This window comes from Pterocles gutturalis, unplaced genomic scaffold (assembly GCF_000699245.1).
Source record: "Pterocles gutturalis isolate BGI_N339 unplaced genomic scaffold, ASM69924v1 scaffold43300, whole genome shotgun sequence".
NCBI lineage: Eukaryota > Metazoa > Chordata > Aves > Pterocliformes > Pteroclidae > Pterocles > Pterocles gutturalis.
The window spans coordinates 5,391-23,691 of NW_010144853.1; the positions used below are offsets into that span (position 1 = coordinate 5,391).

The following is an 18,301-nucleotide window of genomic DNA, read 5'->3' on the forward strand; positions in this document are numbered from 1 at the left end:
GGGGGCAATGGGAAATCAGTGGTTTTATTCAATAGGATTTTGTTTAATGACATCTGTGATTAAGGGTTGGAAAGATCCATCGGAGATACCAGGGTGAGCTTTGCCTCTCCCAGACTCGAGAAAGGGGCTGCTGGGTGCAGGAGCAAGAAGGGGAAAAGAGAGAGAGGACCTAGCAAAGCATCGCATCTTCCAAACTCAGCTCATCTGAGGCTTGGCAACCTTCCCTGCTCACAGGCACGTAAGTTTTCCAGCTTGCCAGGCAGGTAGATCCATGGGCTCTCAACTCCAATGTGGTGCAAACCTACCTGGCCCTTTGGGAGAGCTTGGAGTCGTCTGGGAAAGCAACAATTCCCTGTCAGTAAAATGCTCACAAGACTGCATGAGCTTATTACAGTCATCCCAGCAGAAATAAGTGGTACCTTTTAGAGTGTTTGCCAGAAGAAAATAGCAGTTCTGACCCAATTTCACACAGTCGGAATCAGCTGTGGGAGACTAATATACAATAAAAATAAAAAGACACAAATGCCCATTTCCCCCATAACATGAATAAAGCTCTGTTTTGATATTCCATTCTTTCCAAAGGAGTCCAGTCAGATCGGTCCAAGTCAGACGTGTTTCGAGTCAAACTCCCCTGACTCTTCCACCCTTTACTTGATGAAATTTTTAATCGTCCACCTTTGTCCCGTGCAGCTGCGAAGGATCAGATCGATGCCAGCCATTCCCCTGTTCTCCACTTCCAAGCATCGTCCTGTTCCCTTGTTCAGGATGGCACCATTCTACAATTAAAGGATATGGGGAAAAAATTAAAAAAAGATTAAAGTCACGGTGTTGCCTGTGAAGCAAGCCAGGACCGCGTGCTGCCCAGGAGCAAAGCTGCATCCTCGTGAATTGCTGGACAGTAATGACATTGGAACAATAAAATAATTCCTAAAATAATCGATGTGAATTGAATGGGCAACCTTTATCACTGGCAACACGGATCGCTAACACATCAGCAACCAAAGGACATCTGTAACCTTTAAATAGAACCCCTGTGTGAGGAAGGTCTGACATTTCTGTACAGAGTACGTTATTTACTGTTTTGGGACAAAAGTAACATGTTTTCATGTATTTCACCATAGATTATCTGTAAGAAACAAAGAAATCTGAAAGTCACCCACAGGGCAGGTTACATGCACCCGAGGGGACCAGGAATCATAGAATCACAGAATGGTTTGGGTTGGCAAGGACCTTAAAGATCAGCAAGTTCCAAAAGGGAAACTTCTACTGGAAATTGTCCTAAAATACCATCCCCGCTCTAATCCCTCTCAACCTTTTCCCTCTGCCCCAGGACCTGGCCCCTGCTGTCACACACAACCATTCCATTGTTGTCCCCCAGTGTCCCACGCCAAAGACAATGTGCCACAGCCTATGGTTTGGGCAGCAGAGGAGCAGCACCAATGGCAGTCCTGTAACAAACCTGGATGAAATTCCAGCGCTTATGGAGGCTGCTCTTGACCTTGTCGCAATCGAGGAGCTGAGGGAAGCGGCTCTTCACGTTGTCCACCAGGCAGCGGGTATCGGGCAGAAGGGTCGTCGTGCCGAGGGCGCCGAGATGAAGGAAGCCCTCCTTGGTGTAGCGTGCAAGCTAGGGGGCAGGGAAGGAGAGGAAAAAGACCATCAGTATCTTTGGAGCATCATGAAAAAGTGATAGAGGAAAGGACAAGTTTGTAGAGCCCCAGGAAAAAACCTGTGAGGATGGTGCACAAAGCAGAACTGACAAAAGGAAAAAAAACCCCAACTTTCTCCAGCCTTTTTTTCTTGTTGCTTTAGGATTTTTTTGTAGATCTGAGCATGCAGGCTCAGGGAAGGGACAGGGATAACTCTGAGCCTTGGGTACATGATGGGGGCTCCTCCAGCCTCCTCTGGCCCTGACCACCCCATGGGTTGGGGCGATGGATGAATTCCCCTGGTTTCCAGCCAGAGCCAGCTGCCTTGGCCAGTCGGGCTGGCTTAGCCTGTGGCTTCTGGCATGCTGGGCGAGACAGCCTTGCTTTGGCCTGCGAACGACGCTGCTGGTGTGCCTGGCACAGCGTGTCTGGCACAGCCCTCCAGCAACGCCAACAGCAGCTGGGCAGCAGCATCAGCCGAAGGGGCAGGTACATAACTGGCTCCGTTCCCCGGGGACGTGAGCCCAAATCTCCCCTATGGTTCAGCGCTGAAGCAAAGGCTTGGCATCGCAGCTAACCCCTGCAATACCCCCCACATCCAACCATGTGCTGCTCCCAAAGACCCATCTCGGCTGCGAGACGCAGGCTGGGCGCATCGGGCAGCGCCGATGGCTCTTGGGGACCGTGGGCAGGCAGCATGCGGATGGCACCGAGACAACCCCGCTGCCACACACAAAGGGCTCCTCCATTCGCAGTGTTTGAGGAACCCCACCAAACTATTTTCCTAAACATATTTAAATTCAGGAGTGAAGAGAGACGAATGACAGCAGCCTGTCTTTTATAGTTCAAGGAAAGACATACACAGCTGCTTATTTAAATTATGAATCAAGCCATTATCTAGCAGACAAATAAGGAGTATTCAGCACGTTAATTAACTGAGCATATCTGTGACCCAGATGCTTAAAAAGAGACGGTAAATCACGCTGGGAGTTTGGGTTATCTTGGTTAGAATAATTAAACACTGAAAATCAAGTTAAAACAATGTAACAGGGTCAGACTCCAGCTAGTAACCACAAATACAGTTACGGTGCTTGAAGCCCATTTTCCCTTCCCTCTGTGATGCTGGTGGCATGTATGGGGGGTGCTGACCCCTCCGGCTGCCCTGTGCTGCCCACCCACCTCAGGACGGGTGCCTGGGGCGCTTGGCTGACAGCTGCTGGCACAGTTACACTTTTAGCCAATGTGCTGTGTACCAAAGCAAGACCTCCCCTACTTGATGTCTCACCAAGGTCCATCTGCCAACAGTATCCACCCCCAGAGGTGGATTCAGCCGCGGTACAGCGCAGGGGGGTGGCGTGCTTGCATCTGGGCAGCCGGCACTGTACAGCTGATGCTGGCGTGGGACAAAGCCCATCCACGCAGTGCAGAATCTGCTCTTATACAATCATAGAATAACAGAATGGTTTGGGTTGGAAGGAACCCTAAAAATCATCCAGTGCCACCCCTGCCATGGGCAGGGACACCTCCCACTAGCCCAGGTTGCCCAAAGCCTCATCCAGCCTGGCCTTGAACCCCTCCAGGGATGGGGCATCCACAGCTTCTCTGGGCACCCTGGGCCACTGCCTCACCCCCCGCACAGGGAAACATTTCTTCCTAATATCTCATCTAAATCTCCCCTCTTTCAGCTTAAAACCATTCCCTCTTGTCCTGTCCCTCCACCCCCTGATCCAGAGCCCCCCCATCTCTCCTGTAGCCCCCTTTCAGCACTGGAAGCTGCTCTAAGGTCTCCCCAGAGCCTTCTCTTCTCCAGGCTGCACACCCCCAACTCTCTCAGCCTGCAGAGCTTAAAGCCATGACCATCACCTCCTCCTCCTCCCACCACCTCTCCCAGGCATGGGGGGATCCGATCCACCACTGAGCTCAGCTCATGCTGTGCCGGGCTCACAAGGGAGCTGCCCTGCACGTGAGGCTGGAGCACCTGGGAGCGGCTCCCTGGGCACCTCCAGCCCAGCTGAAGGCTCAGATTCACATCTAGGACAGACAGAGAAATCATCCAGAGATCCCAAATGGGCGGTGCAAGTTACTCTCCTTCTCCTGTTTCCAACATGTTTCCTACCACGAACATAATTAGTGTGCTAGACACTTTTTTTGTTTAATGAGGTTTGGCAGCTTGTCTTCAGACAGTTGGCCTAATGCCCACGAGGCAACACGATTTCTGCTCTTACGTGTTATCGCCTAATGTGGTGGGAAAAATAAGTAGAGCAAAAATCAAATCTATCCCTAGGAAGGGAGCGGGGCAGGGGCTGCAGAGAGACAAAATGAGCTGAAAAACAAACACGGGTATTATGAAAAATGCATTAAGTGCATTTATTAGATGTGTCATCTACTATGTATAATAGCCAGATAAACAGAGCCCTGAACACGTGTCTGGATCCAGCACACTGCCTAACGCCTGATTTACTCTGCTGAGAGCAGCGGAGGCTCAGCAGCAGCTGTTCTAGTCTTCAAGCCTGTCCAACCATCAAACCCGAGAGTGATTATTCCCAAAAAATCCCATCTAACACGCGAGTGCAAGCTCCACCGTGCTCCTAAGACATTTACGGAATTTTTTTTTTCTTTTGGGATATTTTGCCTTTGATGCCTTAATTCTTCTTTTGCGATTTTGCTCCTCTCCAGAGCAAGCTGGGGGTCTCAACCACGAGCTGACATCAAGGGGTGAAGCACTCGGGGCAAGAGGAGTCCTGCGGTGAAGCACCGATCCTGCTGCGCTGGGTCTTTCCTGAGCAATAAATTGGAAAAAAATACAGAGCAGAGGCTGATGTTCGAGATGGCCTCACAGGCAGCTGTGGGGAGCATAGCTGCAGCCTAGCCAGCACTTTCTATCTGGAGTTTCCCAGTAAGAGAAGAGATGGGAAGCACCTCCAACTCATCATCACAAAGAGCACTGACAACTATTTTCAATATTCTCCTTCTTTGGGTGCCGTGTTTGGGTGTCTCAGTGATGTAATGGTGTAAATCCTGCCCTCTTGCCCAGGAGTGTACTCGATCCACCCATCACCACCTGAACAGTCTGTGCTCTTCCTCTCTCCTCCTCATCCTCATAGCACAGCCAGGTAAGCTCTTCCCACAGGATCTGGGAAGGCGCTTCCACCAAATGTTCTCCTGTTGGACCACAGCGGTTTTCTCCTCTCCAGTGTTTCCTAAGGCTTGTCCCTCCTGTTCTTCATTTTTTCCCTGCTGACCACCCCAAAAACGTTGCCCAGGTCAGCAAGTGTCTGAACAAGGCTGCTCCCTTGGAGATCCCATGGCTGCTCTGCCATCACCAATGATTTCCTCACACGGTCATCATGGCGCTTAAAGATAATAAAAGTTGGTCTTTTTTCAAAGGAAACGATTTCACTGATGAAGAAGGAGGATTTGCCAAAGCGCGGTCCACTCACGTGAAGTTAATGACAGCCCATGGCACATGACCTGTTAAACCCAGTGAAGGATCCAGCCGATCCGGCAGGAGATGGACAAGGATGGAGGTACCAGCCTGAGGAAACACCTGAAGGAATTCCCCAGCCTGGCCGAGGTGGAGAAACAAACCAGAAAGACCAAGAGGAAGGACCAGAGGAAAACAGCTGGAAAATATTAACAAGCTATGCACTTAAAAGTGGATAATATTGATGATTAAACCTGCAAACACCTTTCCAGGTAAAACTGCATCCTGGGTAAAACTACCTCTTGCAAATTCCCCCACCTGCAGATACCACCGTGGGGGTCTGCTTTCCCTCCAGGGGACCCACACCCCCGCTGATGCCCAGAGAGCAGAGGGGCACACGGCCACGCATGTGCCCAGTGCATCGCTTGGGCTGATCTCCCATCAGCAAGCTTGCACCCCCAACACATCTTCTTTGATTATTGTTTCTGGCTGGCTGCATCGCAGGCATGGGAGAAAGTTAATTGGACATCTTAGCACCTGGGAAATAAACACCTTGATGACCTTCATTGACTCTATTGGAAAATAATTTAGGGTTGTTTAGCTTCCCTTCTGCACTGAGCAGATCATCAATTAGCAACCATAAGTAAAGTGTAGAGTATTTTCTTTTTAACAGAATTTAATCTGATGTGCTATTTTGTCACCCTTGATACCGCAGTGTCCCGGATGATCACAGTGTTGATGGCTTTGTCCCCAAGTTCTGATGCTTAAATGGGCAAAACATATTTTATCCTATAATTAAATGAAATGCTCTGCTGGGTGAACATTATCTTAAGTTTTATAGTATCATAGTGCTTTCTATCACGTTAATATATCACCATAGTTCTGTCACTCCAGTGAGTTATTACTATATTATTAGTGTAATACATCATTAGAGCAAGGTGTTTTCGTGATGTATTGCTTAAAAGATGAAGCCATCAGGAAGAAAAAAAATCCACAAGCAGGCTCAATATAATTACAGGATATAATGATACTTCATCATGAAATCTGATAACGATTTCACCTGGAAGTGAGTGAAAGCAGGGAGAATGGAAAGCTAAAGGGAAAACAAGAGAAAAACCACAAAAATTTCCCCCAAGGACAGATGCTACCACAGAGGTGCTGGGAGCAAAAGCCAAAATCTCCGCATTTGGTGCTAGGTATGGGATCCATCGCACCTAACCGCATCCATCTGAACGCTACATGCTTAACTTACAGGCCATCAGCAGAGACAGCAGAAACTCAGAATATAACACAAGCTGCCCTGCCTTGGAGGGGCAAGGCTGGGCCACAGTGTCAAAGAGAGAAGCGGAGATTTTAGGAAATGACATGAAGATGGAGCACAGGCACCACTGTGTGTGCTTTTGGATTCTGAACAACTCAAAAGGAACTGCAACCCCTTGTGTTTTACATATATATATATTTATATATAAAACAGGTAAGCTATTTGAACAAAGTGTTTATATTAATTCTAATTATATTCCCAGCAATAAATTACAACACGCAGCCCATTAATTAAACTGGAGTAGCGAAAGTCCAATTTTCTTTTGTGCAGCATCCGTGCTTCTGCAAAAGGCTAATTTCAAAGCTTCTGCATTCGCTGATAGCTACTTTTAAAAGGCATTTTCAAGGAGTTAAACTAATTGCATGTATCACGAAACAAAAGAACTGCCAAGAACTGGCTCTCAGCTGGAGAGGGAAGGGACAATGTGGAGGTGGAAGACCAGGAGGAAAAATCTGTGCTGAGCACAGATGACAGGCAAGCTGAAGGGAGCCAGCAGCACTGCAGCGTTTGACTTCAGAACATCAGGTAGGAAAATAAAATATCATTAAGTTTAATCACAAAAATAGGTGAGAAAAAAAACATAACCTGCTTTTAGCCATTAATCTTCAAGCCCAGGGTTAGCAGACAATGTCAGGCTAATTCAGTTTCTCATACTATAATGCATTTGGAGGTTTAAGTTTCCATCCAGAAAGTCCAAAAGGCAGTTTGTGCCATTTATGAAAAAAACTGTGTGCATTTAAGCAGCAGTTAGGTTATATTTAGCAGTGACTCAATCAGCCACAGTTGACTGATCTTTGTTTAAAGAAAAGGATAAACCAAAGTGAGATCTGTCTGTACCCCAAGGAACTCCCGCAGCTGGTTCCTGGGCTCAGGTGGCTCCTGAAGTTTCAGTTCAGGCTCAGATGAGCTTTAGGATTCCTCACTCCTGGTGAGCCTGGAAAGCCAAGGGCGACCATATGGTGAGAACGGGCTCCTTACGCATTCCCATCATGTGAACTATACATTTTTTTAGCTGAAAATGAACCTCCTTGAGCATGCTGGACCCCAGGCACTCACTAAGGACACTCAGTGTGTCCTGCAGCTTTGCGTCCCCACTGGGCTCCATCTCAATCTTCAACTCATCCTCATGCCAAAGAGGCTCATTTTGCAGGTGGAGAATTAAAAAATGTGTTTAAGTCATCTTTGAGGCCTGTGATAGAACAGAGAACTGACATCCTGCCTTGCTAAGCCCTGATTAATGCTCTAGGTTTTCATCCAGATTTGATGAGCTAATCCTCAAGCCATGATAAAAAAGTCAGATCTTGTCTCAGGAAAACTACCAGGAATGGGACCAAATGTTCCCAGACCCTAGGGAACGGCTACAAGATTTTGCTGTCAATTCTAATATGTTTTTTCCATCTGAAAAGCAGGAATTTGGGCACCTCTCTCCCTCGTAAAGCTTTTAGCTTGCTCCAGAACTTTTGGAGAGACAAAAGGAGGGCTAGAAAACTAGCACTACGGTAAATCCCAGCCAAGCTGATATGGCTCTTTCCATCCTGTTAAGAGGCACTGTTCATTTTCCTTACCCAGTTGGTATGTTTTCACCCTGCTGGGTGGAAGAGAAAGGAAATGTCTTAAAATGCTCTGCTTGTGTACGCTCTGCTCTGCTCGTTGGCTATTTGCTTTCAGCATTATTTACCTTCGTCCAGAAGATTTTTTCAAATTATGCTCTTCCTTGCAGCTCTGGCATGATGACGGCAATCCAGAAAATAGCTACTTTAAGAGTAGCTGGGAAAATGCACCTTTCTATTTTTACCAAGAAGCTGGGCCTTATCCATTTGACAGTGAAGCCAACAGAGAAGCTGCCCATCCATCCTCTCTCCTCTGCTGGGTACCACTGGCTCCTGGCACGCATGGTCCCAGCAGATGCACTAACTCCTCACCTGCGGTCCCCAGCCGTGGCACGGGTACAATATTGCTGTGTGGTTCTCCTGCGGGCCCTGGTCAAGGCAGACGTCTTTCGCCTTGTTGTTTCGAAGCTGTAAGAAAGAAAAAAGTGCAGAGTTAGCCAGCCCTGTCTCTTCAGAGACAAGCGATAAATGGATGTGCAGCAATGCCTCCAGCTTCTTGCGCTACGGAGAGAATATACGGCACTGTATCACCAGGTGTAATCAGGCAGGCAAAGTTTTAGTGTGCCATATGTTTTCTTTAAATACAAAGCCTAATAATGTCTGCTTTTATATAATAATCACCATTCAAAGGAGCCAACTTCCTTGAAAACAGTATTCTTTGTATTTGGTCATGTGTGGCGGTAACAAACGTATTTTTAGACTGCCGCCAGCGTGTTGCCAGGAGCCTGAAATCAGTGCAGAATCGCTCGTATTTCATCGAAAGCTCAAAATGCTCAACAAGGCAGGGAAAAAAAGTCCAGCTAGCACAAGGAGCCCCTTCCAGTCATCGCAGGGATGCAGGAGGACACACAGAGATGGCATATCAGCCATCAAGTATTTAAGGACACGCTTCGGAGGGAGCTGAACCCCAGCCACCGTGTATGTTAACACAGGGACGTCCACATAAGGCAACTGCAAAACGCCTTTGAAAATACTGCTTTGGGGGAGGTTTGAGCTTGAAGGCATTAAGTAACTTTGATAATAAATCTTTCTTAAAATTAATGCCCATCTGGGGTGCTCGGGCGGTGCTTCCAGAAGGCTTCTCAAACTGCCTCTGTTCCATAAGACCCATTGCAACGGAGTATTATTAGGTCCCGTAAATGCCGGGTTTTATATTTCCTGTATAGTCTCAAAGCCAGCAGAGATTGAATTAATTCTCCTTACTTTATCTCGTCCTTAAGCTGTTGTGACAATGCACTGTATCCTACAGAGACCTTGTCAGGAATTAGGCTGAGTTTAAGGCAAAGGGTTTTAAAAAATGACTATGTATTAAAAATATACATATAGCTGCTTAATCCATAGAGTCAACGGGTAATACAGATAATTTTCTGTCGATTCAGTAAATGTGGTATTAAAATATTTTACTGTATATTGGCATCCAAGATCAGAAATAATTCCCAAAATCGTTTTTTAGAAGAAATGGTAAACAGATTTATACAAATTTATATAATGATACACAACTAGTAGGTTTTGATGTGCATTCCTCTCCCTTGAGGCTATTTCTCATTAGAGACTCACCAGCTGTAAATATTACTGGTCTGATCTAAGGAACTGCTCAGCCTTCATTACCTCGCCATAAGCAATGGTGTTGTTGTATCTTCTCATTTCTGGATAAACGTGGTCCAAGTACCACTGGAAATTTTTACACTTCAAGCTTTTCCTTAATGCTTTTCTCTCAGAAACGTCCCCGATGTCAATACCTGGATTCTGGAAAATAAAGACAAGAGACGTCACTGAACTGACACTCTTCAAAAAGATAAAAAATGAGCGTATTTCACTCGTGTTTTGATATCAGTTCCAAAGGTGCCTGGAACTGCCAACAGCTGAGTAACTCCACGCAGAGGCCATGCCAGGGAATTTTGGCATGTGTGTCCAAGCTGAAATCATCCTCACGGCAGTCAGCAGGACGGCTTGGGGTTCAGAGCCACAGCAAGGAGGAGACATGTACTTCTCTCATAGGATTTGAGGACATCCTTGCAATGGCCATCAGACTGATGCTGGACATGTTTTGGTCCTGGGAGGTCATTTAGAAAAGAGAACGTAAATGGAGAAGAAAAGGTTTTGAAGGAAATACAAGAAGTGCAGTGTAGGGGAGGTGAATCTTCCCACCGACTGTCCTGGGCTTTGGATCTACCTGAGAAAGACCGAATCTGTCAGCGGGCGCAGCGACAAAGTATTTTTAAAAGATCTCGCTACCCTTCTAGGTATTGACACAGTGGACATCCAGAAGAGCTTAACAGCAAATGCACATCAGGATTTAAAAGATGGTCATGAATCCTGGAAATGCAAATCCCTGACTGTGCATCAAGCACCGAACCCCTTCCCCTTTCACACCAAGGGCGTGTGACCCTTCTAAGAGGCAATGCACAAGACAGCACAGTCAAAAAACGTAAAATAAAGGGGGAAAAGAATCACAAGATGGTTTGGGTTGGAAGGGACCTTCAAGCCCATCCAGTCCCACCCCCTGCCATGGGCAGGGACACCTCCCACCAGCCCAGGTTGCCCAAAGCCTCATCCAGCCTGGCCTTGAACCCCTCCAGGGATGGGGCATCCACAGCTTCTCTGGGAAACCTGGGCCACTGCCTCACCCCCTGCACAGGAAAAAACTTCCTCCTAATATTCAACAAAAGAAGAGGAGAAAAAAGAAAAGAAGAAAAAAGAAAGGTTTAAGATTCATATACAATAGGGATAGATAGCTAAGAATAAAGGATAAAAATTACAGTAGAAGAGAAGTTGAGGCTGAACCTCAGAAAAACCTCTTGACAATGTGGACAATTACTCAGTGAAATAGTCTCCCTGGAGACACAGGGGAACCCCACTGCTCGAGGCAATTTAAAAGCAGACAAAGCTAAGACATCTGTACCCGGAGGAAAAATCCTACAGGAGCCAGGAGCAGGGGCTGAAGAGAGCTGCCCCCCTTTCACCTTTTATTCCATTCCAGAATTTGGAGAACTAATGCAGCAGGTCGGTGAAGGAAACCAAAGAGCCAGCCTTTTTCTCCTTCCTACAGGTGTCTGGGCTTCTGCTCTATTTTAGCTCCTGCTCTTGTCTTTCACAGTGATCATTAAATACAGCTGGGAAGGCAATTTTTCATTACAACGCTTGTAATGATCTTCTAATGAATTATTCACTCTGCTTTAGAGAAGACACCATTTTAATGTGTGACTGGTAGCTCACAGGTAAAAAAAATGATGCAGTGCAGACAGGTAAGACAGGCTGAAATCTGAGTGGGTGAGATGGGACGCAGAGCAAAGTGGGACTGCAAACCAGTCAGCATCAGAAATATTCAGTGCATGGGGTTTGACTTGGTTGTGAATATAGCAGCATCACAAAATAATTCCATACCTATACTAATATCCATGACCCCCTGCACAATGCCAGGCTTCTTGAAAATTAAATCTCAATTTTGCTTGTACGACCTATATAGAAATCCCAAATCGTTTTTAGGGTAACCCAGATCTGTTCCCCCAGACCCACCCCGGTGCCCATCTGTGCACCTTTTCTGAGTCATGTAGGACCTTCAGCTTCACCTTGAATTTTAATCCCTTTTTGCCATGCTCCAAAGCTGCTCCCGAGCAGGAGCACGGTGCCTCACATCTACAAAGGAACCAGCCCAGGGATCGGGACTGAACCCGCGGTAATTTATGATCCTTGCCCATGGGTGTCTGGATCTTGCAGCCAATTTTTAAGAGAGACCTGAAATCGCTCAAGACCTGCAGGCAACTCAGCCTGTGGCCCCCTGCAGCTCGCTGGGTAAACACCATTTCTTTCCATCTCTATTCATCTCTCTCTCAATAGCAAACTAATCCAGGGCTCCCCACCACTCCCAGGACACCAAACCAGCTGCGCAGGCAGCTCATCGACCCTTCCAGGTACCTGTTGTTCTCTAATGTAGTGTGAAGTTGTGCCTACCGCGGCTCTGAATGCCAATATCTCTCCCCAGCTGTAACCTCTCCTCAGAAAGCAGCAGAACGTCGGGTTTTAATGTTTTCCAAAACGCTGCGGAGCACAGCGCTGCCAGCTGGGGATGCTGCTGCAGCAGCAGGATCAGGACCGCAGCAGCTCTTTGCAGGGGTGTGATTGGCGAGGTGTAAGTATTTCAGGTTTATTTTTAGCACCAAAAGGCTGGTGATAAGTAACCGCTCACGTGGGGTCTGGCCACTCTCGACAACGGGTTTTCCTCCCACTTCACTGCAGCCCCGTGCTCGTGCCAACATACGCTGCAAGTGGAGTGAGCACAAGGGGCTCGGCAGGGCACCCTGGATCCACATCCCACCTGTCACCTGGAGAGCATCACAGCCCCCACCACCCCTTCTTCTGGCAGAACTGGAGGCAGGGGTCAGGGGACTGGCCCAGCCAGGTGCTCCCAGCACGCTCCAGGCAGTGCTCAGAGCTGGGAAGCAGGAGATGCTCTTGGGTTTCATGATTAGACATAACCTGCACAGAGAGCAGAGCTCAAGCAGCAGCCTTGGACCTGCATGAAGTCCTCCTGGACCCTGCAGAGGTTTATGCAGAAGTGCAGGGAACCACCCAGAGAGGTTCACGTCCAGGAGTTGTCCTGGGCATGGTCAGCCTCTCTTGCTGGTGGGACCCCAAGACGCACCGTGCTGCCACATGGCAGGGTTTACATGAAAAATAATGTGTCAGATCTAAGAAAATCTAACCATTTTTGAACAGAAATAAATATAACCACCAAAACTGTTTAAAGAGAGTGGTTTTGGTGTATTTGCACGCGGTGCTGCTGGAAGGGGATCTCCTCCGGTGAGCCACCACCCTCCAGTACTTTACCTCTGAACGTGGTTTTCTAAGCGCTGGTGGCCTCAACTTCCCCAACGCTGCAAAAGCAACGGGACCAGGCAACTGGACCACACACACACAGTGAGATCTGGGCACCGACAGCACCTGTGAGCTCGGAAACCCAAGCTGGGCTGCACGTAATATGGACCTGCCCCAGCCGCAGGAAGGAACCTCAGGCGCTAATGACATTAATAATCTTCTGCCAAGCTTTACAGACACACTCCATCTGCGGAGCAGTGTAATGACATAAACTCACGCTGTGTAAACACTCAACGGGGAGATAAACACTACAATACAGGTTTAATTTTTAGAAATGAAAATAAAAAGGTTGACATGAACCGTAGGAATTCCTCCAAAGTCTGCAGCGTCTCTGTCAAAGCCAAGGGAGCTCTGCTGACTTCCCCAGCTGGGAATGGGACCCAGGGTATTTCAGGCTCTCCATCACCCAGCGGCACTAAATGCTCTAGAATTCAAGTTTTTAACCCAATAAAGTGAAGACCTAGGATAGGGTGCAACAGCCATACCTCCAGGGGCAGGTTCCATGCGATGTAGACGTGCGATTTGTAGTCGTCCATCCACACCTCGGCCACCCGCAGGGCGTTGCGCTTGGTGTAGAACCCGATGTTGTTGTTGTAGGGCTTCTTCTTGCGCTCGATGTGAGCCACCCGGGAGCAGGGCAGGACCTCCATGCTGCCGCCGCACAGCCACACCTGCAATGCACCCGCACAACACCGTCAGCATGGGATGCAAAGGGTCCACGTACAAATTCCCCAAATCTCCCCATCCCTGGAGGGGTTCAAGGCCAGGCTGGATGAGGCTTTGAGCAACCTGGGCTGGTGGGAGGTGTCCCTGCCCATGGCAGGGGGTGGCACTGGATGGGCTTTAAGGTCCCTTCCAAGCCAAACCATTCTGTGATTCTAGGAAACTGAGGAGGAAGAAGTAGTGGGGTTTGAGTTTCCTACAATATCCGGGCGAGTGCAGGGCATCACATCATCCAGCTGGCAAGTGGAAAGCCTTGGCCAGGTCTGGCCTTTGCTCAATGGGGAGACACACAGGGAGAAATATAACCTGTGCCCAGAGGAAAACACGGGTCGGCTTTAGAGGGAACAGGTCTATATCCAGCACATGGTATTAACGCGTTGTAGGATTGGGTGCTGAGTTTACAGTGATGTTGCTACTAAATAAAAACAATTAGTGACTGGAGTAGTTGAAACAATTGCAAGATCTCCTCCTGCAGAAGGGATAACTCAGTGAAACATATGGCAGGGACAGATTTTTCCCACTTGAAAACATTTGTTCATTATTTTTCTTTCACATGCAGTTTAAAATTCCCTTAAATCACAGTTTACAAATTAATAAAATCTTTTGAGATCTTACTTTTATCACACGGAAAGGGAATGTACAGAAAGGCTCACCGCACCTGAGTTCTTCCCTCCCTGTTCGTTTTCACCAAGAAGTTATTGATCTTAAATGTATGCAGGACACCGGGCAATTGGTACAAACACATATGCCAAACAGGCCTAATAATCCCCATTCCGCCTCTTTTGCAGCCTGCTCCGCATTACCATTTTGCACAGTTGTGACAACACCCATTGTTTCTGGGATCTCTTCCAGGCTCACCACCTTTTATCCCATCTGCGTTCCCTAAATTTGCCCGACCCTGCTCCATCCGCTCTCCTGGCACCGCCTCCTGGCTGGATCCACTGCCCTTTGCCATCCCTAAGCACGTCCACCACCCAAGCCCAGGAGCATGAGTACAGCCAGGAGAGGTCTTCCCTTGGGAAAGGGGAAAAAAAATAAAAAAATCTGTCTTTTTAAAGGACTATTCCCAAGGCAATAGTTTGTCAGAAACCGCCTGTTTTTCTTGCCTGCTCAGTTCTCTAGTTTCTCAGTGTCTCGGTGAAATAGGAGCACCGAGCTCTGCCTTTGGGTGCTCCCAAAGCTGCTGGGTTCAACCACAATGCTGAATAAAACTGCCAGTCCTGGAAAATCCCCAGCACCACCTGCTTTGGTAGTTTTGGGGATTTGTTAGGTTTTGTCCTGATATAAAATCAGAATAATTATTTTAAAAATGTAAAAATCCCGATGTAATTAAAATGTCATTTTCCAGCAAGCTTGCCTCTAGCAGTAAAGGCAGAATCACAGCATCATAGAATCATTTAGGTTGGAAAAGACCTTTAACATCATCAAGTCCGACTATAATATTGTAATACTGTCTTTCTTGCAATATTGTCTTTCAGTGCTTTAGTTAGGTAATTCACATGGTTTTATGCTAGACAGCTTTCCTAGATTTCTGGAATATCTATACAAACTATCTTGAAATGCAGATATTGTAATAACCTGAGAGAGAAAGTGTTGGGCACTGTGCAAAGGGCAGTGGTTAGACACGTATCCACGAGTCAGTTCCAGAGAGATCAATAAAATTTTAATTCAAAAAAGGCACTTGTGCAAGGAAAGACCATACTTCTAAATAAAGCCTATATTGCCATTATATATTTTAAAAAATCTGTTTTTCCAAGGCACTTATGAACATTTCTGCTGGTAACAACTGGAACAAGGAGAAGTATTACATGGGAAACGGCCAAGTCGCACCCAGCATTGCTGTCCTCAGCGTACTGAGGGGTAAGCCGTGACCCCAGGAAGATGTTGTCACTCCCACATGACCTGACAAGGACCTTCTGCCCCTGCTGACATCCCAAACCACCCATGAACCGATCCACAGGAGACAGCACAGCGACTGCAATCCAGGGGCCATCCTCCAAGGCCACGAAGCACTGAGGTATCTTTGCCCAACAAGCTCAGCGTGATGCTTCACCCCTGCAACAACCACACCTGTGGGGCGGTGAACAGCCCTGAGAAAGGTCCCAGACTTTGTTCTCTCGGCTCCAACAAGAGACACCACCACCAAAAGGTCTCATCAGACTCTCCATCCTCCCAGCAAGGCTGGAAGCCACCACCTTGCTGATGCCCAGATGCATCTCGGCCACTTGTGTCTGTGTGCCCCGGGGAGGCACCAACACTAACACCCCAACCCACGGCAACTCCAACCCATGGCACTCAGACCCTGAGGGCAGAAGGTTCTTCAGGAACCTTCATTTATGTCCCTGTCGAGCAGCCATTTGTCCCACCAAAGACCTTTAACAAACAGTTTACCTTCCTATTCAGTAGATTTTTCATGTTCGTAGCAAATAAACCTACAGTCCCTTCAGATACGCTATTTACTAACACCATTAACAGCACAATCAGTCCAGCACGTTGTTTCTGATATTTCCTTGAAGAATTATCTCTTAGTAGCTGGGTAATCAAGAGCCAGCACAACATTAAGACCAATCAGAAAAATAAGGTATTGTCAAATTAATTCATGTTTAGCCTATTTAACAAGGCAGAGTCTTTTATATTGCCTCCTACAATTGATAAAATCACCATCACTTCATTTCATAAAATATGCCTGGATGGCATGTAAAGGCGTGTTTAAAGACTCAAGATAGCGTACGTAACACAGCTCTTTAAATATGACGAGCAAGTCTCAAGTTTCTCCCTTTTTTTCTGACATTCAAATTTCAACACGACTATTAGCTTGTCATTCATCCATCCGTAAAGAGACGAAGAATTAAAAATAGAAACATTCCCCTCCAGTAAATGACGGTGACTCAATAACTTCTCCATCAGTCTACACACAGGAGTAATCAAACGTACAGAAAGATGCTTGGATTTATAAATAACCAGTTAACACTGAATTCTAGTGAAGAAATCCCAGAGAAACAAACAGAAAACAAATCCGTCACCCAGAGAACTTTGATGTGGGTGGGTAAGACACCTACGATTATTTTCCAAGCAAAGTGGGACTGTCTTAAGAATTCAGCATGGAAAAGCAGTGATTCCTCCCAAGCAGTGACATGTCCGAGCACAGCTGGAGTGGCATCGGCTGTTTACTTTCCAGAAGGGTTTGCACACATGGGAGGCGAATGTTGGTCAGCACAAGCCTGCATCACCTCGCTCCACGGATGGGATGACCCAGCTTTGCAATCTAATCACCCTCCAGAAGGTGCCACGGGTGTGTGAAAGCTTTTGTGAAACAGTCGGCATCTCAGTGACCTGCCCTGGGGATAACCCAAAAGAGGGATAACCCAAAGCAGAGATAACCCAAAGCAGAGATAACCCAAAGCAGGGAGCAGATATCAGCGTGATGCAATACATCAGAGCAGAGCCTCAAGGCAGGTTCAGGTGCGGGCACGCGAGTACTCGGCAATACTCAATCGCAATGTATTACTTCATCTCCCAACCAAGAGCATCACCATCAGTGTCTCGCCTGCCATCCGCCTTCAGGCCTGCATTTGCAAAATCAGAGAGTTGTTTTTCCATTGCTCTGGTGGAGTACTCTATACGTCATTACTAATGGCAGCTAGGACACGAGTAAACGTAGCACTTGGGAGCATCTTGGGAAAAAACGGTGACCAGGCCTGTTGGACGGGCCTGAGAGCAAGCTGATGGAGGAGACACGCTGGCATTGCCTGGGGAAGTGCACATTCTCTGCAGTAAAACCGCCCTCCTGGTAATGGAACGGAAGAGTGCTCACAAAACACAGCGTTCCGATGGTCCGGTGTGCGTGTACCAGAAACAGCAAGAAAATCCCGATTTCACTTGACCAGCCCATTGCAGCAGCCACAGAAACAATTTTCCAAGTGTTACGCAGTTAAGAACAATTACTGTCCGTGATCCCCTTTGCCCTCAAAAATATACAGCAGCTATCCATTTGCTTTGCTCCTGTCTGCCAGAGCCAGCAAGTACTCCCAAGGAGCATTATTTAACCAAAAATGGTTTTTGGCAATCTGCCTAGCATCGAAGGAGCCAGCCAGGCAGAACAGGGTGACCCAGAGGAGATCCACCACCCAGGAGGGTGCCGAAAGCCCATCCTATGCCACACTGGGCTTGGGACATCGTCCATGCTCCCCAGTTGAGCAGGACTAGAAATACGGGTTGGAGGGGTTGGCCAAGCTCATGCATTGAGGCTGGCAGTGCTGATGCTGTTAGTGCTTTATGGGTCTGGTGTGCTTGAAGGGAGCAACCCCAACCATGTGTTGACAGCATCGCAGTCCACCTAGCACCCACCGAGTGGCAACGGACACACGCAGGGGAAAGCATGGCTGCAGCTCTAGCAAAAGAATGGGCAAAAAAAGTAACTTTGAAAATAGAAGGTTAATGCATATATATTAAGAAAACCTTGTTCCCCTCCCCAGCCTTCTGCCACCAGTCCTGGCTATGCCATGGTGCTCACCGGCAGGGAAACAGAAGATAAAATTATGAACTTAAGGAGAATATTTTCATCAGAAAATACTGATGCAGGGGATGCTTCCCCTAGGACATCAGAATAACTCGCACAGCCCGCTTCTCTTCATGCGGCTGCAAGCTGTACAAGCCTCACCATCTGCTTTTTGCACAAAGAAAGCTGATGTTAGAAAAA

At 47.4% G+C, this 18,301-nt stretch overlaps 1 protein-coding gene across 1 annotated transcript; it reads right to left on the reverse strand.

Moving 5' to 3' along the window:
* Positions 1-293: 293 nt before the first annotated feature.
* LOC104470342 (putative polypeptide N-acetylgalactosaminyltransferase-like protein 3) lies at positions 294-13,546 on the reverse strand. Its single transcript, XM_010085216.1, has 5 exons — positions 13,365-13,546; positions 9,613-9,750; positions 8,317-8,412; positions 1,460-1,627; positions 294-776 (listed from the first exon to the last, which is right to left on the reverse strand). Exons 1-5 carry the CDS (start codon positions 13,527-13,529, stop codon positions 648-650), a joined length of 696 nt encoding a protein of 231 aa, XP_010083518.1. The 5' UTR covers positions 13,530-13,546; the 3' UTR covers positions 294-647.
* Between the last annotated feature and the right edge of the window lie 4,755 nt (positions 13,547-18,301).